The following is a 25,494-nucleotide window of genomic DNA, read 5'->3' as shown; positions in this document are numbered from 1 at the left end:
CTCACATATCCTACATGTCAAATAAATGTAAATACAATTCATAATATAAGATAATAAACACTGAAGACACAAAATCTGCTGTGGCAGCTATTAGAAAATGACATTTTACTTTTTCCAGGTTTGCCAACCGTTCATTGTGGAGCAAACTAACATGTCAACATGCACCTGATGATTTTGCTTTAAAAAGTTATGATGTTGATTTTGTGGTAATAAATACATTTCTCTGCCTGTAGACTCAAAACACAAGACTTGGACATGAGAACTTCAATCTTAATAACAGAGACTCACTTTCAAAACTTGACAACATGACTTGACTGCACTTTGAGTACAACTTGTGTCGGGTTGGTAGCAGAAATCTCTCCATAAACCCGATTCAAGGGGGGAAAAAAACACCCATTTTGCAACAATTTGCAGCTGAGAGTTTTTTATAGCTCAAGTTTCACCAAGCTTCAGTGATCAAACATTATGTAAGTATTTTTTAAAAATGTGTCTTTTTCTAAGCTGTGTTGCAATCACATCACATGTGAGCATGCATAATTATCATGCAGGCAGAGATTTACTGTGGGAGGGGACAACAACAACATCAAAAGCTTAGCATGCGTGCACTGCTCCAGTCCTACATCTTATGCAAATCATCATGAGGGGTTTTACACTTCCAACACAAGACACACACAGAGAAAATCAAAGAATGCATAGGAGATGCTGTGAGCAGGATGATGCAACTGTTTGGAAGATGCAGCCAAGTTTCTGGCAGGTAATAAAATTGGGTTTGTTTAACATAGGTGGCTGCTTTGATCAAAAACTGACACCCTTCAGTCCACATCAGGCACATGAGAGAGGTCATGCAACAATATTGACTAACTAAAAATGAATTACTAAACTAAAACGTGCTGTCGACTTCTGAAGAACGACCTCTCATGAAATAATTGCTCCCCAAGGCTTCTGTCATTTGCTAATCCTGGTGAAATGTTGCGCTATCTGCCATGGGTAACCAGATTTGTAACAGTTATATAATATATGCCCTGTTCTGGCTGTCAGCTGTGCCATATCAGTCAGAAAGTGATGCTGTTATCTTACAAGGCATAAAACCACATTTCCCTCTCACATTCGTCTAAACTAAAATCCTTGTTTAATAACAGTACCACTGTAAGAATAACCGAAGGGAGAGGAAAATGGGTGAAATCATGGCTAAAGGTGGAGAATTATTTAAAAAGTTTTCATAATAACCGCTCTGGCCCTTTGTATTTGTCTTCTACTGACTTTGCATTGTAGTGGTTAATTGCAAGAAGGAAATCCCATGAAGCACAATACAAAATGATTTAATGGAACTGCTGCTGGCTAACAACCAGGAAACTGTGTGAGTTTGCATTGTGCTCAGTGTCATCCCGTGGACTAGAGTTCAGTGTGGTTGAATAGACCTTGAATCACTTCAGCCAGAGATTCCTATTTCCAGTTAATGTTTGGGCTGCTGCTTTCAAAGTTTAGCCTTTAGCTCAATCAGCCTTTGAGCTATTTTTCATTTTCATCTACTGGTTCATCTTTCATTTCATCTTCTGGAAAGCATTGCACAACATTCTTTGGCAGGAATCAAGTAAGAACTTCAGCAACCTTTAAATCTTTAGGGCTCAGTCGCGGAAAAGTAATTTGTGCGCTAATTGCTTTTTTTCCTTTCCTTATTATTCATAATTCATGTAATCTGTTTATCCTATGAGTTTCCTAGGCCTTTATATGCGGTTTAAGCCGCCCCCCACACAGGACATTATTTATACATCTGTGTTTATGTGTGTGTTTTATGTTTGTGTAGGTGTAAACTGAACCTCTACACCAGCCTCAGAGAGCAGCAGTTCTGTGGCTGACTGAGTCCACTGCACACACTGATGCAGGACTGAAGCTGCTGTTGCTGAGCTCCAGACACATTTTAGCAGAGCTCACTCTCCAGTAATAAAGTATACTCCGGTCTCTGTACTGTACTTCAGGTGCCATCTACATACATCAAGATGAGCGAGCTGTATTGATTAAAATTGAAGCTTATCCGCTCTCTCAGACCCTCTTGATATGATTGCAAAAACATTCTTTAAGTGTGTTATGTAATTTTATATCATTATATAGTGCATTTTATGGGAATTCAATAACTAGACTGAAATGTCTGCTTTTTGTTAGCTTGGCAAATCAGTAACTGACAAATAAATGCAATACATGGTATTGATGTAAAAATCATATAAATGCATCGGCTATCATTTCAACTATTAAGCCACTAATTGTTTTGCAGCATTGCCCTGAAAGGTCTAATACAGCCATTGTTATTAAAGGTATGATTACCAACTGGTATCATATATTACCAACTCGATTTCTGTGTATGGAGTGTATATATTAGGTTTATTTATCTTTTAAACTTCAGCTTTTGTGTTTTACAAAAAACTCAAGTCATGAAAAGGGCAAATATGAACTAAACAGTTTGTTACAGTTTGTTATCAAAATGGTCTTTAAAGGGGCAAGCTGTAAAATGTGGCCAGAATTTGAAGGTAGCAAAAATGCAGATGGTGCCACATCACCACAGTACCGCCAGCTGCTGCTCACTGTACTGTTTGCTGTGGTTATCTTTGGCTGTAGCTACAGCTACCCTTAGCTCAGCTAGCTATGAGATTGTGGTTCTATAGCAGACTGGACTGCCACAAGGTTTTTACATTACCACTGGAGTGCACTGGTGTTGGAACTATTTAAATTCTACATGTTGTGCTTTGGGGGCGGCACGGTGGTGCAGTGGTTAGCACTGTCGCCTCATAGCAAGAGGGTTCCAGGTTCGAATCCCGGTCTGGGCCCTTCTATGTGGAGTTTGCATGTTCTCCCTGTGCCTGCGTGGGTTTTCTCCGGGTTCTCCGGCTTCCTCCCACAATACCAAAAAACATGCACATTAGGTTAATTGGCTACTCTAAATTGCCCATAGGTGTGAGTGTGAGAGTGTGTGGTTGTTTGTCTTTGTGTGTTGGCCCTGCGATTGACTGGCGACCAGTCCAGGGTGAACCCCGCCTCTCGCCCGTAGTCAGCTGGGATAGGCTCCAGCTCCCCCGCGACCCTGACGGATAAGCGGTATAGAAAATGGATGGATGTTGTGCTTTGGGGAAAATCACAGCCCATTACCTTTGAAAGACCTCAGAAGCAAAGAGGTGCACACATGCATGAAGTAGATCAGGATTTCAAAACAGATGAGTGATAACTCTGGACCTTTCTTACTGTATATATCTCAGTGCCAGCCAGTTAGGTGAAGCTGAGCAGTGATCCATTCTGAGAAGAGACATGGATGAGATAATTACAGTAATACTTATACCAAATCAGTCGAGTGGAGAATTCTGGGTGTAGTTTTATCCAGCTCACCACCTCTGCAGGTCAAACTCATTCAACTGTAATTAAAGAGGTTTGATGATGATATGCAGCTAAGTGACACCTACTTTTAGGGGGTACAAGTCCACAGGAACAACTGAAAGTTCTTGCCATCCTGTTATTACTGAGGGCAAGATTCAAGAGGGTTTTAAAGTGCACCTTCATAGTATTTGCTTCACATTTCTTTGCTGCTCGTCTGCTTTGCCTGTTATCATCACTCCCCTTGTTTGTGGCCTCCATGTTTTAGCCTCAACCAGTTTATCAGGAAGACAGGAGGCATTTTAAGTAAGTCTCTGTGGTTAGAGTCATGCTGAAGAGAGTGAGGCAGGATTTGTTACCTGCCTGAATGTAAAGTTTGCCAGAGGAGTCTAACTCAGGGGACAAAAGTTCCCAGTTCAGTGTGTGTATGTAAAAATATATATACTGTCAATAAAGCTGATTCTTCTTCTTCTTCTTCTTCTTCTTCTTCTTCTTCTTCTTCTTCTTCTTCTTCTTCTTCTTCAATGTATCACAAAAAGAACTGCCTGAAATGGTAAGCTATTTTACACACAGTAAGTTATTTTAACATAAAAATGTTTTATTGTAGATCAAATGCATCTTTAAATCTCTAGATGGTGTTGTCATATTTATGGGATGAAAGATTCAAGTTCTTTGAGACGAAAGTTCTCAGACATGTTCAAAACATTTCTAAAGGTGTTCAGATAACAGTGAAGTTTTTAACTTGAACCAGGTGAAAAAGAATACAGTCCGATGCTCTGACTTGTCCTACTTATCAGATCAGAACTGAAGTCCTAATATGCTTTTTAATGTTGTGTTTCAAGCAACCTGATTGCCAAAATAAAAGTTGACACTGTACATTTCTGCAAACCAGTGATATGCTGAAACTTTGTGATGCTCTATACTTTAATTTCCTTTTTAATGATGTTGGATTGGATGGATATGATAGGATTTTGATAGGATTTGTTGTGACAATGATGGCTGCAGCAGCCCCACCAATATTCAAATATGTCCAAAATGCCAAAATGCTCCAAAGGGAGCAATTGGACTAGCATCTCCAAAGATACAAAGTAGCATTACGAGAGAAGCCAGCCCAGGGGTAGCTGGTTAGCATGCTAAATTCAAGATGACAACAAAGATATCTCTGCTATACATGAACATGTTTGACATTACATCATCTCTGTTTATACTAAAATTCTGACCATATCTTATAAATTGAAAAGATGGGATTGAAAGCTCCAGAAAAGTAAGCAGAACCTGAATGTTGAAGATTTTTTAAATTTTAAAAAGATGTTGCAGTTTTGTTTCCATAACCCTCACCCACATTGCACCCATGGGCTTATTTCTAGCACTTGTTGGGTTTCAAAAGCATGGTTAATACTGTTCTTGTTCTTACTTTGGCTGCTTCATTTACATAACATTTTCCACAAGAACACAAGGATCAATAATGTTAATCTTTTCACATTAACTAATGTGCAGCATCCCACCAAATGGCTCTCAGTGTTTTCCTAACTCATCGTTCATCACCAATGGAATTGTGGGAGTCGGTGCTGACTGGTGAGCTGGAGGCTCACGATGAACAGGTCAACTCATTTTCCATTTCAAGTGGTTGCTATGCAACTACATGATCAGGCGCCTGAAGACCCAAAGTAAACAAGCTTTCTTCTGTCTTTGCAATGATAAGTCTGAAATAACATGCAGAACCAAAAGCAGCTGAAAGCTTCATTCAGTTCATCGGCAACTTCTAATGCTTTGTCATCTCCTGTGTAATTGCTGGAGGGTTTGAAGCAAACATCTCAGGATATTGAGAGAATAACTTCTCCTCGTAAATCTCCAATTCTGTCATAATCTGTTGATGCTTTTAGAGTGAAGTCCAGACCCCCCATTCACATGAAGGCAGAATTTTAAGCAGCTCAGGCTCAAAGTGAAACAATGAAAGAAGACAATCACATCAGCAATCCGCAAATCTGGAAACTTATCTGCATATAATTTCATTAAGAGTCTCGGGGAAGCCGTCTTCCTATCATTCAAATAAATCAAAATGGACGTTTTAATGAACTTTAACTTTCATCCATCTTTTAACTTTTCTTTTAATCCAAGTTGATAAATAAGCCACCACCTGCTTTCAAGAAAAGTGCACCCACAAGCTGCAGAACTCTACAGCATGTGGGTGCCTTTATTTTTTAACAGTCCACAATCAGAATGAAGACATACAATCAATATGAATGAAGCACTTTGATTAAACACTGTCTACTCACATGCACACGTGCAGTACAACATGTGAGACATTGGCTCAGAAGTTCAGAGATGGGTCTGTTTTGAGGACAGGCTTTAATGTATGCATTTCATTGCAGGCAGTAGGAGCACTAATTTCTTTTAAGCTATTCAAAATCCGTTTCCTGATTGCGTTATTTTAATGCAAAGATGAAGAGGTTAAAGAGGTCATGAGAGCTTCAAGGCTGTGGAAAATGAGCGTACTGATTATGAATTCTGATGGCCTTAAACTTGCAGCAGCAGCTTTAAAAAGTTGTGGGCACTGTGCCATTGTTACTGTTATCAGCTCCACCTGCACTTTTCCTGCTATTACAAGTCAAGGTCTGCACCTGCAAGTAGTCACCACATCACCACGCTTCCAGCATCATGTATTGGTGGGGCATATCCATGACTGATGTTTTCTTGGTTTTAAGTTCAATAGTTTTAGGTGCCTAAACTTAGACATGTCAGTGTGGTTGCTGTGGAAGGAACTGAAAACTCTATTCTATTCTGAAAGTATGATCTGCAGTTCTTTCCAAGAGTGATTCACAGTCATCTAATAGCATGTGCGTAAGTGTGTGTAAATCCAATGCACATTCCCCTGAATAAAATCAATGAAATTAAACTAGTTGTGGGAGCTATGAGTGCCCACAGGTGCAAATGAATGGTTCTCAATTGACAACACTGGGGCTGCCTTTCTCTTGCTGCCAATTTCAGTCCATTTCCTTCCCTCACTCTGGCTCTCCATACTGTACTTCAGCTCCCTGCATTTATCTCAAGTCTGCTCACACAAAGAGAAGATGCATTCCTGCATGGAGTGAGAATTTAAACTAAATAAATAAATAACTATCTAGAGGCAGAAGCACAGCAAAGATAGCACTCGCAGTGCAAAAGCACTCTGGGGTGACCTCATTTGTTTGAGGACTGTGATAACATGCGTGTAAAAAAAAAAGAAAGAAAAGAAAACAAATTAAAGAGCTGCACTGGAAAGCTCGTCAGGGCCCAAGGAAACAATCTATGTAGCCTGGTGCATTTCTGGAGGATATTTCAACTAAGTGATACTCATCTTTAATATTTAATTACATTTATCAATAAAAACCAGATGAAGCCAATCAGCTAGCCACACTTCAGGCATACCTTAAAGACATGAAAACCTGGATGATTTGCAATTTTCTACTTCTAAACTAAAACAAAACTGAAGTTGTTGTGCTAGGCCCTAAAAATCAAAATAATCAAAAAAATTATTTTGTCATATACCTACCTTAGATGGCATTACCTTGGCATCCATCCCCACCGTAAGACATCTGGGAGTTATTTTTGAACAGGACATGTCCTTTAACTCACACATAGCTCAAATTTCAAGGACTGCCTTCTTTCAGCCAAAAAGACATATTAGAGATCATATTTCCCCTGTACTGGCTTCTCTACATTGGCTGCCTGTAAAATTCAGAATAGACTTTAAAATTCTCCTCCTCACATACAAAGTCCTAAATTGTCAAGCACCATCTTATCTCAAAAAGCTCAATGTACCCTTTTATCCCACCAGAGCTTTACATTCCCAAGATGCAGGGTTACTTGTGGTTCCCAGAGTTTTCAAAAGTTGAATGGGAACCAGAGCCTTTAGTTATCAGGCTCCTCTGCCGTGGATTCATCTTCCGGTTTTGGTCCAGGAGGCGGACACCCTCTCTATGTTTAAGAGCAGACTTAAAACCTTCCTTTTGATAAAGCTTATAGTTAGGGCTGGCCTAGGCTGGCCCCTACAATCATGGAAAAAGTTATTAGACCACCCTTGTTTTCTTCAATTTCTTGTTCATTTTAATGCCTGGTACCACGTAAGGTATATTACCTGAAGAATACAATGAACATGACAAAAAATGCAACTGAATCCATAATAATACATAATACATGTACTTTATGTCCTATTTGACATGCTTAAGCTTAATTGTATTCCCAGAGTATATAAGAGGCCATTTCATGTCATAAGCAGCACTGCACATGCAAAGGCAGAGTGGTTTCCTGCTTACATTCAAGCCATAGCACAACCCAGAAGTTGTCTGCTCTCACATAATGCCTAGAACAAAAGAATTATGTGAAGCCACAAAGGCAGCCATCTTAGCACTGCTGGAAATTGGCATGAGTGAGAGACAAGTAGTCAAAAAAACCAAGATCTCCAAGACAGCCATTCATTACACCAAGAAAAACCAAGCCGAACATGGTACTACCAAATTGCTAGTGCTGTGCACTCATTCTTTCCTGATCTAAATCCAATCAAACTCAAAATGGAGAACAAAGAAAGAATACATGCAACCTCATTTTGTATAAGATATAGATTCATACAGTTTAAAGTAGTCAACCACCTGCACCTCTGCAGAGCCAAACTGGCCCAGACTCCTGGCTCTTACCTAAATTGTATCTGATGCCATCGAGCCCCTGCCCCTAGGACATATGTTTTGAACATGTCCAAGAACCTTTCTGGTCAGAAATATTCAACATATTCTCCTATATCTGCAAGAAAAAGACTGATCCTAGTTGCAACATTTGGGGTAATCTCTAGTAACAGTGGGTTATCAAAATATCATTCCGATCCAATTGTATTTTCAACATTATTAACCCCTCGGCTTATTCTTTGGAACTTGAAATACCCCACTCCCCCATTCACACTGGACATGTGAGGTAATGTCAGTTCTTAAATTAGAGAAAATCAGATGTACAGTCTTTTCATAGTCATCACTGTCCGACACTTCTTTCTGTATTGTATACTGTGTTGATATTATTGTATTAATAGATTTTTCATTTTGTTTGTATACTGGTGACATGGTTATTTTTAATGGTCAAGGAAATTGTAGGGAATTTGTTCATGGAGGGGCTGGGAATGTAGAGTATAGGTATGGTATTGGTACTGCACCTTCAAACCTTAAACCCTTAAACCCTGACATTTAACGCAACTGTTAGTTGATATTATTCTATGAAAATGTGGCGGTACGAGGGGGGATAACAATTTATTGTAGCAATTTATACTCATGAAACCTGGAAGGAAAACCGACAACGCCACCTGGGGAATTTCACCCCGGGAATTTTAGGGAAATAACATTACTCTCATGACTGAGGCTTACCAACGGTGAGGGGAATATGAAGTGAAGGAATCCAAAATAACAGGAGCACCCCATTCATACATGGCACACACAGCAAAAAGGTGAAATACAAAAGAAATCAAATCCTGGGGTCACAGCACACGAAGGGGAAACCACCACCTGGGACACCACCACCACCGTTGGCTCGCTGTGACTATGGGGAGAGGGAGAACACGATTAAGCAACCTAGTAATTGCCACCACTAAGCCATGAAAATATATATGAGCACAACAATAAAAAAGAATGAATGTTAACAGCACAGGATGGGTGTTTAACAAGGATTATAGGACAAAAGTCACTAAATCAGTACAAAAAGAACATGGTTCTGAGACTGCTAGTTTCAATTGTTTCGTTAGTTGTGTTGCATTTAAAAGCTCCATTCAAAACCAAACAAATGTTTATTCATTGTAAATTGTTTAAAACTTAATTCCTGTATATGAACTGGTCAGTAGGACTTGTACTGTCTGTCAAAGACATTATAAGTTATGATTATTATATGAATTATTATAATTAATCTTTTTTAGATCTTTTGGGGGTCTTAAGGGCATATTCTCAATTTTTGCATCTTTTGTCTCCAAAATCCATATTAAAATACACAGCTAAATGTCACAAATTAATTAATAACTTCCATAAAAGAAATAACATCATGAGGTGATTTTAAAATGTTTTGGAAGATTTTAGCTCTCTTGTTTCCATAGCACAGAAACACTCAGTTTTCTAATACATCGTTACATGGAAAAAATGTGATGCCCAGTTTGAGTGAGCTGTACAGGCAGCGGTTTCTAGTCCCTGCTTAAAGCGCTCTGTTAAAAATCCCCCCTTGAGTTGCATTATGCAAAGCAAAGTGAAATTTAAAAGAGGCAAAAACTGAGACAAACAACAATCGGAAGCACACGCACCAGACACTGAGGCAATGACGTGTGAAATATTTTAACATGAGCAAAACATTGCTGTTCTCAGATGTTTTATGACTCCGTTTTATTGTATACAGAGACAATGGAGCAATAAAGTATGGAGGAAAATACAAGAAAGCTGCAAAGCTCCCTGGAAGTTAAGAAATCAGTCTGTCTGAGTTGTCAGACACACACACACACACACAGTGGGAGTGTGTTGACACAGGAAACATCTGCGCTGTCAGGGACTGTTAAAGTCACACACAAAAGCCTAATTTGACAGAGAAATGTGAGATGAAATTTCTCTCTGAATTTGCACCTGAGCACAGGCTCACTGTGCCCTCTAAAGATGGACACTTTATCCCAGTCCGACTGTGTATTAATCAGCTCAGGTGCTTTCACCTGTGCTGATTGCTCTTATGGTTTGCACCTGTGCTCTGCCTCTTAAAGCTCCTGTGTTTGGCACTTTGGTTCTATTGGTCAGTTCTTCACTCAGATAGACAGGAGGCACTTGTTTTGTTCTTCTTATTTTCCCCCTGCTTCACTCACTGTGTGGCATTGCAGTGAGGTTTGTAAGTCTGTTTGGTTGTGTTAGAAAACCTGCACGTGAGGGTAAAGCTGTGGGGCATCCATCTGCTTCTGTCTGTGTGCATCTGGCTTCTCACACTGATGAAGCTCCTACACGAAAACACTGAGAAGCTCTTTTTTTGTTTTGTTTTATTTTATTTTTGACACAGGTTTATGTTTTCACTTGTGTTTAAACTTTCACCCCTGGGACCACATTTTATAAAGTGCGCCAATGAAATGAAGGGCAGAAACCTTTGCTCAAGGAGAAACTTATTTTGGCAGGAAATGTTCTTATCTATGTGTTTGAAATTTTATGCCACTCACAGGGTGTGATGATATACCAGTACTGACAATAACCATGTTACAAAAAAATTAAATTGATATGTTAATATACATACTGTTTAAAAAAAAAAAAAAAAATCATAGTGAGAAATAATTTCCTGAAATGGGGATTGAACCAACAACCTGTGCTGTCATTCGACTGCCTTTCTAATCAGTTGTAATTGCCCTCCACGTATGCAGAATAAACAGTAGTGAGACAGTGAGGTGAAGCCCACCGTCTGTGGGTTTATCTGCAGGGTCTGCAGTGGCAGAAAGCATCAGGCCTGCTGGTGAAAGTGCCTTCTTGTACACTTCAGACTCCACAGGACCACACATCCCGCTCTGTGAGGTGCTCTGACTTATTTGGTTTTTTCAGGAGACCTCAGCAGGAAGCTGCTTCATTTTTCGCTGCACCTGAGTGATTAAACAGCAGCTGAATCGAGCCTCAGGTGATTTCGTTACCTGTTCCTGTGGACTTGAGAAAGTAGATGAATGCTGCTGTTGCACACTCTTGTTTGACTTGGCACTGAAGAGGAGGAGAATACTCCCCCCTCCACCCCCTTCAACGTCTGTGCTGAAATCGCAGTGAGGGCACGACTTCCTTGTTTTCCTCTCCACTTCAGCTGAGATTGTTTGTGCATCTCACTCTCTAAATTGCAGTGTGGAGAAAATTGCTTCAGCAGCTTTCCAAGGAAACCATTTGATCAAAATCTTGACTGACAAAGGCCCCAACAAAAAGAATGAAAGAAATAAGGCAGCAGCTAGAAGTATTAATCTACAATATCGCCTCTTTAATGTATTCATTCAATGAATTTTAGCATTAAATATGCTGAGCACCATTACTTTTGCACCATTATTCTTGCAGTCTTAAATTGTCTGATTTAATAAGAGTCAGTGAGGGGTCAAGGCACAAAAACACTCCTCCCCCCCACCCCCCCCAAAAAAAAAACTAAAAAGAAAAGTTACAAATTGAACTTGTATATTTATACTACCATGTGTATGATCAAAATAAAACAAATAACGGATGAATGGAAATAACCAAATATCCAAGTTAAACATTCAGTCCAGTGCAAGCAGCAAAGAAAAGGGGAAAATAAATCCACACTGGAACAGAAATGATGAACCAGCCAGCAGAGAAACATTTTGAATTTAATGTCTTCAGTGTTACCTCATTTTTGTTTTCTTAAAGGGACAGTTCACCCCAAAATCAAAAATGCCTTCTTTTTTTCCTCTCTCTCTTACCTGTACTGCTGTTTATCCATCTAGATAGTTCTGGTGTGAGCTGCAGTCTTGTAAGCATCATCTGTAGAGGATAGCTAACGTTAAAGCTCAGCCGAGGCAGACACCACCAATTTGGCACCAAGCCTCTTGCCCACAAGATGCACATTGCCTTTTGTGTGGTGATGCAGCTTATTTTGGTAGAAACAAAATACTTGTACAAATTGACAGACAGTAAGGCATATCGCACAAGATCCCTTACGGGGACAAAATATTCTGATCTGATAGTCACCAGAGTTATGTTTCATCCTGAGGGGAAAATAAAATGTCTGAATCAGATTTTATGGAAATCCATCATGTTTTATTGTTTTATATTTTTTATGCTTTATATATATATTTTTAATGATTTTTATTTTAGTCTGAACAGACTGGCTGAGACGCCCTGCTGAATTATGAAATGAAAATACGTTTATTTTTCTACGCAGTCATGATAGAAACATAAAAAGGTGTCTTCAGTCGATATACAAAATGACAACATAGCTTTAGTGAAGCAAGCAGATCCACAATGTCTATCGGAAATTTTTGTACAGTGTGGGGTGTTGTCTCTCTTCTCCATGTTTGAATGTAGCCTGATATTGTAAATGCCTGTGTGTGATCATTTTCATATCTGTCACAATTCACACCTTAGACTGAACTTACAAGCATCTGGAGGAAGAGAACTGATTGAATGCCGTCAAAATCGCGGCTGAGTCACAGCTGTCGGGTTGTGTAGCTTTGTGGAAGCTGTCATGTCCTGAAACGTTGATGTCATATTGAAATTGCAGCTCCTTGCATCTTTCCACTTTCTACTTTCTAAAACTTTTACTATGCAAAGAATTTTAGAGTTGCACTGTGGAAATTTTTTTTTTATCCAAGCAGGGTGATCAGGGTGAAATGAATAATCTTGCTCCTTGGTTGTTTCTGTTGCTGCCTGCACAGTTGAACAGAAGGCTTTAGGAGAGTGGAGCCTGATTGGTTTAAACCTGAGGTGTGGAGGAGCAGATCAGATGAGGTCATGGAGAGGCAGATCGATGAGGAGCTGTTAGGATCACACATGTCAATAGAGGAAGGAGAGAATGATTTTTTGCACTGATGTCTTTCACTTCATCTGAACGGCCTGAAGAAGTGACCTGAAGGCAGGGATTATGGGTTGAAAAGCGGAGACTAAGTCCTTTGGTGGGAAACCGAGAGTCTGCCTTCTCCCAAGAAACTGCGAGAATGTGAAAATAACCTGATAACCAGTTTATAGGTTCTCTGTGCACATGATATGTTTGACAGAGTGCACAAATCTGAGGATGTAATATTGTGGTGTGTAATCTAACGGCATGTCATCGCTGCACTGTACAACACACACAGACTGACAGATGAGCTGTGATAATGAGCCCATTCAGACAAAGAATTAGTTTGTTTAAACCTCAGGAGGCCTGACAGCACAGAAACCTGCAGAGTGCTGAATTAAGAGAGGTGTGTGTGTGTGTGTGTGTGTGTGTGTCTGTATCACTAACCAGAAAGCTCAGGTTTTCCTCCTGTCTGTTTCCAAGGGCAGTGACAGACCAGAGGCTACAGTGAGACTCAGACCAGGAAACCCACAGAGGTTTCATCACATGTAGCCAGAAATACTTTCACAGGAGGCTTCTTGTTTTACATTTGTTACATGTATTAGATCTCTTAGAGAGTTTAATCAGCTTCTTGAAGTGCCACACCTGTCAGGTGGATGAAAGTGGCAAGTGGCAAAGGAGAAGTGCTCACTTTTTAATGTCTGCATAAAAATATAAAGAAATTATTATGTTTGATGCTTTTGGGTTAATTTTTTTTTTTTTGTCAAACTATTTCCGAGATCAGGAAGTGGCATGCTTAAGTTCAGTATAGCCTTTTTTTAGTATCAGTGGCCACATTAGCTTTGAACTATGGGTGACACCCCCAGATCCCAAACTTCTACTGTTTCCATAGCTGCACGCTGAGCGCTGAGCCATTCGCTGGTGTTTGTTTCTAATCCATAAGAGTGTGAGAGCGACTGCAGTTTCTCCAGCGGTCACACAGCACCCAAACAGCCCATGTTGGTCTCAGGGGAGGTGGTGATGTTTACAGATTTGCACCACAGTTTACCTTATTATCTTATGAACAACTTATCTTATGAACAACTCTGTGACGCTGCTAATTGGCACTGTGATGAATGTGCGCTCCATGCTTTGTGGGTGTTTATGATTTTTGTCTGCGTGATATGAGTTTGAGTGAGTGTGTGGGGGGGGGGGGTGCTGACAGCTGTTGCCATAGGGACGACTAATGCTGGGGCTTTGGGAGATGCTCCTCTGAGGGTCATTACTCCCAGTTCACGAGTGTTGACACCATCTGCAGCCTTAGATCCAGCTGACATGGATCACAGTTTGCTCTGTCTACTTCTTTTCCTTTGGCCCTGTGTCTAATAAGAGCAGTGTCTTTTCTCATGCTGTGTTTTTTTTTTCTTTTAATTTCTTGTCATTTTACATTCAAATTTGTTTTTCTCAAGAAACAGTGGATTTAAAAAACTGTAGAGGTTTGAATACTTTTGAAAGTTGCTGGTGAAGTTTGGGTGAAAAAAATTCATGTCTGTTCAGATTCAAACAAGCTCAAAGCAGCACAAAGACATAGCTTCTCCCAGGGGTGTCAGACCGTTGGAAACTATCGCTTTTGACCCCAGCTCGCACTGAAAGACGGACGACGAACTACTTGTGTTTCTGAATATCCAAAACTGCAGTTGGCCTCGTACTGACACCAGAGAAAAAAGAAACGGTTCAGTAAAATAGAAAAATAAAAATGCACCAAGTTTGTTGGCTACAAAACACTGTTCGAGCCTTGGAAAATGTAGCGTCTACTGCTAGCAACAGTAGCGATGTCAATAAGGCGGTGGTGTCAAGGTGGTAGTGTCAAATGGAGGATGTCCAAACACAAGAGGAACCCAAGTTTGCTGCTATTTGTGGGTTCCTGGTGAGGTGTTTCTGGACAGCTCTTCCCCTGAAGATGAGAATGAGTCAATGTGGTCACACAAAATACCTGGAGAAGTTGTACCTTTTTAGCTTTTTTCTGTGGCATCCAAATGTGTCTTCGCTCTAGAGATGATTTTGATGAGTTATTGACCTTTCCCTTCTCCACCGGTCTCTCTGGCTCGTGTCACACAGAGCAGTAATAACCTGAAGCAACAATATTGCCAAAGTCATAAAGAAGAATTGAAAGTAAATGAAAAGAAATAAATAAGAGAATGAATTTATGAAAGACAAGACTGTAAAACTGCTGTAAGCCTGCACAGTTTTCATCTCTGAGGTGTAATATTCTCAAACACCAAAGGATCAGTTTTGTGGCTGAACGCAATTACAGCCAACCAATGTCATTAAGCACTCATTGCGTTCAAAACAAATGTGATGTAATGGTACAGACCAACCTTTGAGGACCTGTTTGTCCTGGAGCCGACATACTGACAAGGTTAAGTCATGCTAACTGCAGATAGCAGGCTTTGATTCTTCAGTCAAACCCAGCAGCACTGAGGATGTTGTGTAGCACAGGACTGCTCTTACTGTCATTCCACCTATGGCTGTCTGGACACATCAAGAGATCTGAGCACTGGAGCAGCCGTGACACTCACCAATCCTTTCCCTGAACTCCTTCAAGCCTCGAACCACATCTGCTTGGTCGTGTGGTATGAAGGAAATCTGTGGTGCTGGCTGAGACTGATCCCTGTTCTGCTATAACCTCACAGCTGGATTTTATCATTTTAAATGATTAATTATCACTGGGTTTAAACAGCAGACAGCGGTGCATCCCATGCTCTTATTATATATTTGACTTGATGATGACTTAAAAAAAATATTGCTACAACTGAATCCTTTCATCTTTACACAACAATTTGTCTTCAATTTGTAATAAAAATGATCTCCTAAAACAATTGTTCATTCTATTTATTTAGCAAACAGGAGTAGATACTTTGTTAGGGGCCTACTGTCAGCTGCAAATGGATCCACATTTGGTGCACTAGTTTTGATGGCAGCAGGACCAACCCAATTTCATCCTAGCTTGTAGGAAACTGTGTGTGATGCACAAAGGCCTCCTGCCACAAATCTTGGTCGCTTGATCAGATTTAGGAAAAAGTTTGTGAAGTTTGGTTTCACAAAGGACACAAACTCCAATCTCCTGGCTGAGTCATGTGTTTGAAGTAAAGGATCTGAATGATTCTTCCACCACTGGGTTCTGGTATTAGTCACTGGTCCCATTTTGTAAAATACACTTTGGTAGTCATTCCACCATGTTCCCGAACATGGTTTTCAGTCCAAATTATTGTGTATTGCATATAAAATTCAATATTTGGATGTAGCAGGAAGCTCATGAGGAGGGAAGATTTTAATCTCCGTCTTAAGCCATCGTCAGCTCAATCCCAGAGTAGAACCTAGATTTTAGTTTTAAATTTTGTGGTGTGATAATGCTGTGCTTCAAGTCTGTTTAGGTACACTGAGTTTGCTACAATACAGTCCTGTACAGTCCCATCATAGCTATTAGTTTACAATTACTTTACCAGAAAAATACACATTCATTTCAATTCATTTATCTCTGATGATACGACCGTGGTGGGTCTCATCAGCGATAACGATGAGTCAACATACAGAGAGGAGGTGGAACTGCCAACAACCTGTCCCTGAACACAGACAAAACTAAAGTGATGGTTGTTGACTGGGACGGGGACATGGCATGGTCCGCTGACCACTGACAGCACCTCTGTTGAGATCGTCAAGAGCACCAAGTTCCTCAAGGTGTTCACCTGGTGGAGAACCTCACCTTGTCTCTCAACTCCAGCCCCATCACCAGAAGAGCTGGTCAGCACCTCTACTGTCTGAGAAGGGGATGAGGAAAGCCCATCGTCCACCCCCTGTCTTGACCACGTTTTACAGAGGGACTGTCGAGGGGATTCTGAGCAGCTGCATCACTGCCTGGTTTGGGAACTGCACTGTCCTGGACCACAGCTCCCTGCAGCGGGTAGTGAAGACAGCTGACAGCTGAAGCAGCCGATTACCTGCCCGGAGTTTGACGCGTGATGCCCCTGCTGCTGTGCTAACGCCACCATGAAGTAAAACACCGATGTTAGAAAATCATCCACAACCTCCACACCACAGACTCGGTTAATGAGTCCATAATATGGTTTTGCTCTTCTTTTTTTCACGTATGAGCAATCTGCCCACAGACCGACTGAAATAGCTGCCATCTAATGGTTCTGAGAAAACCAACACATTGCATCCTGTTGTCTTCTGAAAGTAATTACTCAGACTGTGAGCAGTGAACAAGAGCTGGACTCCGTCCCTGCACCGCAGGAGAAGCCACTGACAGGACATGAAGTAATATCTGTCCCTTCAAAGGAATAATCAAGTATTAACGGCACACGATTAAAGATGAGCATTTATGTTTAATGTTCATGCCTGTGATCACTTTATTCATACCGCTGGTTCAGATTGTCTGAACAACGACTGAACATTGGCAGCTTTGTAAGTCAAGTACCGTATTTACAGCAAGCTTGTCTAGTATTCCACATGTTTTTTTATGAGGCTCCATCCATCACCTGCACATTCAAAACCCTTATTCGGTTTTCTCCATCTAATGGCAAAGCAGAGAAATCTATCAGCTGCAGCTCCAAACAGCATGAGCGCAGTTATGTGTGAAATTGTGTTTGAAAAACAATCTGTTATTTTAATCTTCAGAGGGTAACAGATTCAACACAGCTTCAAATGCATCACATGCCAGAGTTCCAAATACTATGTGGCAAACATCCACGCAACCTCCACTCACGAGTCCCATTTTCCATCCATGTCTGTCAGGACTCGTATGTAGTGACTGATAAACATTATATTTAAATACATTTAAATTGTTTTCAGAGCGTACTTTTAGATTAGTGCAAGTTCAAACTTCCTGTGCGAACTGTCAGGGAAATTAGTCATTAGAAACATCCTCAGACTGAAAAACTCCAAAAAGCTCCAAACAAGTTCGGGATCAATAAAGTATCTATCTATCTATCATACAAGGTCATTTGATTCATTAATATCAATATAATTTTCACCGATGGAGCTTTTAAATGAAATGTTAATACAATACTGTTTGTACAATACTGGAAGATGGAAACATCCAACTATATAGTAAAAAGGAAGATTGGCGTTAAATATGCATCACAAACAAATGAGTCACTGCAGCACCATGAGCACTTTTAAAGGCATTTATTGATGAAATACACACTTAGATTTTTGACAAAAGCTTCTGTAGTTTTGTACGAAAGAAATTCCAGCCCTGTTCTAGACCCAAAACTCCTTGAATTAAATGTGGCAAAGGAAACCAGTTCACTACATGTGCAATAAATAACAATAATACAGAAGGAGGCAAGGAAAAGGACACACGAAGAAGTGCCTGCATTAACCTGAAAATAAACGTTTGAGAAATCTGTCACAGACAAAAAGGGGGAGGAAAGAAAAGAGACGAGACTAAATTAAAATCCAGTCGCTTTTGTATTTTGGGTGCATTAGTGTGTGTTCTGAGATTTCCTGGTCACCCTCAGGACCAGAAGGCATTTAGTGACCTGAGGAACTGACTGGAAAAGCACTAAACAATGAAATCTTGGAGTTCTATGCTGAAACCTGGAACCATCTGAGAACCGTATATTGCACATTTTCCTTGCAAATACAATAACCACATTGCCAGATTCACACAATTTAGTTTTTTTTTGTTTTTTTTTTAGCTTGACCTAAAAAAGAAGACACCTATGTGTTTGTTATACACAGACAGAGCATTGCGTAGACATTAACACACTTAGAATAATACAAAAAAGGGAATTCAATTGCAAAATCCATAATTTAAGCCTTTTTTTATGAATGAGTTTGCTTTAAGGTTGCACAAAAAAATATAAAATTTAAGCAAAAAAGGAGGGCAACTCTTAAAAAATTTCAACCAAAAAAAACTAACGCAGAAGTCACTTTTGCAGCATCAATAAATAATAATATTTTTTAAAAAAATGGACAGATTTATCAACAACATCTGCTATGGCTCATGGGGGCACATCTCTGTGAGGTTTGGACCCAATTTATTTGGGATTTACTGAAACCAGCCTCAATCTAACCCTCGTACACAGGAGTGGAGGGGAGCCGTTTTCGTCGTCTCTGCTGATGCTGTTGACAGACGCCATCTTTAAAAGCAACAGCCGGCATCCAGAAAGGGCAAAGCATGATTTAAGCAGTCATTTGCTCTTAAAACTGCGCCACATTTTTCAGAGTGCAGCAGCTTTTTAGAGCAGGCAGTGCAGAGCCGGCCAGGCCAGGCAACATGTACTTTGAAGTGTGTTTTAGTCCATGTAGCCATCTGAGTGACCCTCGAGGTCTCCCTCTCCGTCACACACAAAGCCTGCCTGTGAGATTACTGAGCTTTACAGAGAACTCAGAAATGAGGAAGAGAGTGAGCTGGGCAACAAAGAAAGCTTTCACACTCTCGCAGTGGACCCTTATTACAGCACAGTAAACATACGAGAACCATTTTAGGTTGCCAGGGATGATTCTGCAAGCCTGAAATGAAGGCTTCTGAGCTCAGAGACAGCAGCCCAAATGAATTTTTCTCATCTTCGTGTTGTGGTGGTAGTGGTGGTGTGGGCTACGATCTGCTGACAGTCCAGCTCAAATCAAAATGTCAACCCAGAACGCCCACAGATCTCAGGAGATAACAAGCAGATGACAGGTGTTCAAGGTCAAAGCAGAGAAGATGAGTCCGAGAGCCGGAGCTATGACAGATCAGGGCCTCCCTCCGCCTTGGAGACCTTTCAGAGCTGATACCGATCCCAGTCTGCAGCGAAGCACGGTCAAGCCTCCTGTAAGCCTCTTAGCTCGGCTGTCGAGCATAGCTGATGTCTCAATATTGGTGCTGATTTAAAAAAGAAAAGCGTGAACATTGATCCATTCTGGGGCTCAGTATTCAGTTACACACACACACACACTCTGTGGCACTGAGGAGGTCAAATCTCAGCTCAGGAGAACTTGGATGTGATTTCTTAATGCTTGCAGAGATGTTTCAGATGGAGGCTCCGCAGAGGCGCACACACCTCACTAGAGAAGCCTGTAATAAGTGTGAGTTTCTCTTTGAGGCAGGAAATTGCAGCTGGCACACCCAATTTCTAACCAGTTTTCTTTTTATTTTTCACAGCATCAGCCCCGTCACAGTCTATGACTTATTTAAATTCCCCTCTGCTTTCTGAAGCAAGCCCAGCCAACAAACCAGTGAAAAAGACAAAAAAAAAAAACCAAAATCCCAGCACCTTTTCTTTGTCTGCACTGTGAGACAGCTCTGACAAGACACCCGAGGACTCGCGCACGTTCACGTACAGAATGTGTGAGGGCGTGTGAAACAAGGTGGCAGGCAGTGCTTTCGTCTGACTGGATCTCTCTTGAAGAAGTTTGAAAGCAGGAGTTGTTAGCACCATAGAGAGCACACCGCCTGCCAGAAAGCAGGACCCACCCTTTACGTCAGGTTCCCCTTCTGTCACACACATCACAGGGAACAATACTCAAAAAGTGAAGGGGGTTTGTTCACACTGCAGCCTTTAGTGCTCAAATTTGGGGTTTATTTTAATTTTGTGTCGACTGCGTTGTACAACCCTGATTCTTAAAATGCTGGGATGCTGTATAAGTCATAGATAAAAACAGATTATTCGCTAATTATCATGTGGTTTTGCTAGAGGAAAGTAAGCAAGCGACTCAAGTTAAGGGGGCCCACACAAAAGACGGCTCATTTTCCAAGCAATCACTCCAATACGCGAATATTTCCACGAATATCTGCTTATTCTGAATTTGACAAGCTGTCACTAGTATGGACCAGTCCACAGGTAAACAGCTTCACTGGGAGCAGGCGATAAGATCACGACTGGGCGGGAAAGGAGCGTCCTCCAAAGGCAGGGATGGGACGATTCACCGCTTTGTCAAACAAACGATATGAAACTACACAGGCTCGGGAACACTGCGAGTAAACACAGCTTGTTTGCAAATGATTGCTTCTGTTTTTTATTTACACAATGTCCCAAACCTCTTGGAATCAGGGTTGTAACAGCAAAGAAATGGAAAGTGCAGCCTTTAAAACAGATGTTAACTTAGCTGTGTTTTACCTTCATTCAAACAAATTTTTGTTTTTTTTGCGTTTTACCATCAGTTGGAATTTTATTGGTGCTTTTTGTGGAATTACTTTAGTTTGAGACACGGTGGTCTAGGTTCAGCAGCACCTGCTCACTCTGTGTCTACACAGGATGCGTTCAGGCACAGTTTTGAGTGTTGGTTATCAGTATTATTTGATTTTTTTTTTTTGTTTTTTTAGCATCCAGGACCAACACAAAATCACTGTAAACCTGAAAGCGTAAAAATACACTTTGAGTTATGGTCAACAGAGGTAAAACACAAGGCGACTGAGATGTTAGACTCTCCTAACAATCAACGTGCACAGGGTGTGAATGTGTTCCTCTGAACAGCACTGAGCAAAAATAACGTGAGGTGCAGTGTGAACGCAACCACATCAAACAATATGGAGGGAAAAAGGAACACAGATACAGATGTAACCTGTTTCATTGCCAGTCCTTAAACGGTACAGAGCAGTTTATCTGCAGTGTTCTGCATAATACATGAACGTGTGTGTTGAGAATGTTTTTCCGTTTCTAGTTATCTGTGTAATAGCACCTTGTTGTGGGGGTTTACAGCTTCGTCACCTGAGGAAAAAGCTTATGCACATTTATCATAGACAGACTGAGCTGTGACAGCAGAAGCAAGAGGTGACAACACTTTAAACATGACAAGGAGGACGGCTTGGGTGAAGCCAACAGCAAAGACTGAAGTTACAGGGAGATGACTGGCAAAACAACACTGGACCCTGGTGTCAAACATCACAGAAACCAGCTCACTGTAACATCAACCTCCAGGTCGGACACCTGGAGGAGCTTCTTTGACATTTGTCTTGTTTGTAAGCCTTAAAAAAACACACCAAAGCTTATTACGTTATTCCTGCAGGGACTTTACAGCAAACTGGCACGGCTCATTGTTTTTGGTTTTAAATCATTTCAAATCAAGAGTGGGGTATTTTAATTTACCTGATTCAGTTTTATTCATCAAGAAGTCGTTTTTCAATCAAGAGTTAAAAGCAAAGAAAAAATGGGGGAGGGGGGGGCATACTGAAAATAACTGAAGAATGAATGGCTGAAACATGTAGAATGTTTGCACTGTAAATCATAATTTAACGCCGAGCTAAATGCAGCTCGACTCCGTGCACATAGGAGGCCTGTGGCTTTTTAACCTGCTTTTACTCCCATGCAAAAACTAAAAACCAAAAACAATGAACACATAAAGAGTCTGGAAACATAAAAGTTACCATAAGAAGTGGTCTCAAAGACCGCAGGAGCAGTTACGGTTGAGCCGGAGAGTTACACACCCGAACACTATGAAAACCATTTAATACACACATCATAGGTCCTCATGTGGCAGGGTTCCTGTACATTTTTCCATTTCCAAATTCCAATTTCCCCACATTTTGGATTTAAAGGTTAAAATAAACTTTAAAGTATTTAAGTCTCACTTTGAAATCTCATGAGGTGAGTTGTTGCAGTTGTTTTCTCCTGTAGATTGGTGAAGTAAGCTGAATACTCCTCTCGGTAAACCCCAACATCTCTCTCCAGCTTTGACTTCCCGCGGTCAACTTCCTGCAGCAGGTCACCTCTTGCAAGATTTCAGAGAGAGACTTCCTTCGTTGTCAGACACTCAGAGTAACAACCTCAGCCTGAGAGCGGCTAAAAATAATCGTTTTTTACTGGACGTAACTTTGATGGTCGGAGTTGCCCCACAAGATTACATTGCAGTGATTGCAGATGCATCGCAGCTGCCGGCTGAGGTGAACTGCTGGACCAATTCCAAAAACTTCAAGTAAATATGGGGTTTAAAACTACAGGAATTTCTCTTTAATGGACAAAGTTTTTTCTTTATTAAAGGTTAATACCTCCTCCCTGATTTCAAGACGATTTTGCTCTACTTTCCCAGACTTCTGAAACCTACTGATGGATTTGAAGCCCGTATGTGAACACACAGGCAAAATAAAATAGAAAGGGTAAATAACTGTCATTTACCGACAGGACAGGTCAGCGAGGTAATACGACTTGAGGTCTGACATGGCGTTTTGGGATCCAGTTGTGGTAACCTTAAGGACAGTTTAGCATGTTGTGAGTTAAGACATTTTGCTGTTTAACAGAATGCTGGTTTGCTGCGTCGCACAGGTACTGTAAGAGCAGCGGGTTCCCGAGAAACAGTCCTCCTCAGGATTAATACACACATCGATAAGCACCAAATGACAAAAGAGTAGTCATTTTATCCAGAATTTCATTATCAAAATGTTCAAAAACCTCATTCCCAAAGACCTTAGGACTTATTTTCCGAAAAGACTCGGAAATTTGTGTAAATTTGTATTATACTGAACACTGGCTATCCTGCTAGAATTTTTTTTTTTGACAAAAACAGTATCCACTTGACTATCTGTGCAGCTCTGCACATTTGCAGCCCCACCCAGCAGGGACAAGACACTGAGGAACAGCCCATAAACAACAACATTGTCACTTCAGTAACCTTCACTCGCCTGTCACGCTTCATACTCAGGAAGTCCCCTGGGTGAGAAAATGTCCGTACGTAACACCAGAATGTCATGTGGGCAGATGGGATAAGATGATCTACAGCACCACTTTTACCCTTACAGAAACCATTTGTGATGTAGCTTTGATGGAGGCAGGAGGAAACGCCAACATGTGCCGCTAGCAGCTCGACCCAAAAGCTCTGAACGTGTGTGTGTATCTGTGTTTGCATTTTAAGGATGTGCATGGTGTGAAAACAGATTCAAATCAACAACAACAAACTACCCAAATATTGCCTTTCTATGTCTTGCAGGCATTTTTGAGCGTTTTTGTGTGGCATTATTGCCAAGACAGAACTGACCGATTAATCAAAAAATAAAAAGAGACAACGTCAGCCATGTTCCACAGCAGGCGGGAGGGAGGGAGGGAGGGACGAGGAGGATGTGGGAGCAGGATGTGGGAGGAGGGCTGAAGCTTTCTTCTCATCTGCCTTAAACTCTTGCAATGCTATGAGCGCAGCATAACGTACTTTGACCCCACGTACACACAAACGGCAGAGGATTCTGATATATTTGTTTTGTGTCTTTCGCAGACGATATAAAGATGCATTTATATATTTTGATAGTGATAATGAGTCTGTCTTTAAAGAAAAATCCTAATTTATCACCTCTGGACACTTAACGCCCAAAATATAGATAGCACTTCTGGGATCCACTCTCTTTTTCCTTTTAACAGTCTTAAGTCTCTCTTCAATCTGTCTCTCTCTGTCTCTCTGTAATGACATTTTATGTACAATATCGGTATATAGAACATAAATTACTACACAAAACATTTTAGCCTATTCACAATTGACAATCATCAAGAACCCAATAGCAAAATAGACAAAGTCAACAAAATGAAAATAAAAAGAGACAATTTACTTGATAAACAGCTTAAAATTGATGCTTGATGTTATATAACTTTTTCCATATGGTTTCTGTGCTCCCAAGACATGTTGAGTGTATTGGGGGAGTGGGGTGGGGGGGGACATCTTTTACTAAAAAAAAAACATGTCCTCCTCTCCTCTCAGTCTTTGTCTCAGGAGGACGAAATCTGCACCAAGCTCAAAAAGATGTGATTCCCGACATCTTGTTTGCGTGTAAACAGAGCACCAGTAGTGTCTTGGTTCCATGTGTCTCTTCTGTACAAAAGTATAAATATATGCTTTCTCTCCATTTTTTTTTTCATTTTTGATTTTTGTTCACATATCTAGGATGTAGCGGACAAAAAAAAGGTTGTTTCAGTTCCTAAAAACACACCAGTGTGCAGTATCTGTGCTGGAGGTTGCCAGTTTTTGTTGTTCTTGTCCCCCTCCCTTCCCTTGAGATCCCAATTTTGCTGGCTGGTGTTGACTTTGACCATCAGGTGTTTGCTTGGTGTTGGTGGATCGTCTTTTGCATAAATAAAAAGGTTTCGGCACAGTCCGCGGCCACTGGTCCAAAAAACAAACAAAACAACCGTTGTGTCCATTTTAGCTACAGCAGATCCATCTTGGGTCTGTAATGGAGCAGTAGGGGGGATTTCTGGAAGGGGAGAAAAAAAAACCACAACCTCAGTGTGAGCAGTTTTTGTGAACGCCATCAACAGGGCTGCCACCAAACCCCTCCTCCAAACACCTTGGCTAATCAGCTGTACCACGCTGCGCCTGTCGAGCTCTGCGCTGCTGCTCACGCTGCAGCAGAGTGGAGGTCAGAGAAATCCTCTGAACCCACAGGGTCTAGAGGGCAGTGTGCTTTTTTCACCTTCCAAAACCTTGAATATGTGAGGATAACTGTCAGTTGATTTAACAGCCACAAACGGCAGCATGTCTGACTGAAAAGTAAAGTTACTGTCGAGGCTAAACGTTGTCTACCTCCACCCCAAAGCAGCCGGCGTAACTCTGAATTAGCAGGCGTTTAGGTTGTTCTTCAAAGTAATTTCCTAAACAAAAAGTTGTACAACGTAATACTACAACATTAATACTGATGTGTTTTCTACGTGGATCATCAACTGATAAGCCTGCTGACTTCCTGTCATTTTGCACCAT

At 40.9% G+C, this 25,494-nt stretch overlaps 1 protein-coding gene across 2 annotated transcripts in view; it reads right to left on the bottom strand.

Annotated features, from left to right (window-relative positions):
• Positions 1-18,006: 18,006 nt before the first annotated feature.
• Positions 18,007-25,494, bottom strand: part of LOC124067876 (polycomb group RING finger protein 3) — a 50,950-nt gene continuing 43,462 nt past the window's right edge. For both annotated transcript variants that reach the window (XM_046405610.1, XM_046405611.1), the window contains exon 10: positions 18,007-24,991. In XM_046405610.1, the coding sequence (XP_046261566.1) occupies positions 24,944-24,991 (48 nt within the window). In that variant the 3' untranslated portion in view covers positions 18,007-24,943. The remainder of the gene's footprint in view (positions 24,992-25,494) is intronic.

The sequence above is a fragment of the Scatophagus argus genome, chromosome 12 (assembly GCF_020382885.2).
Source record: "Scatophagus argus isolate fScaArg1 chromosome 12, fScaArg1.pri, whole genome shotgun sequence".
In the NCBI taxonomy this organism is placed as follows: Eukaryota; Metazoa; Chordata; class Actinopteri; family Scatophagidae; genus Scatophagus; species Scatophagus argus.
Note: the sequence above shows the minus strand (reverse complement) of the source record. Positions and strands in the feature narration are given on the sequence as shown.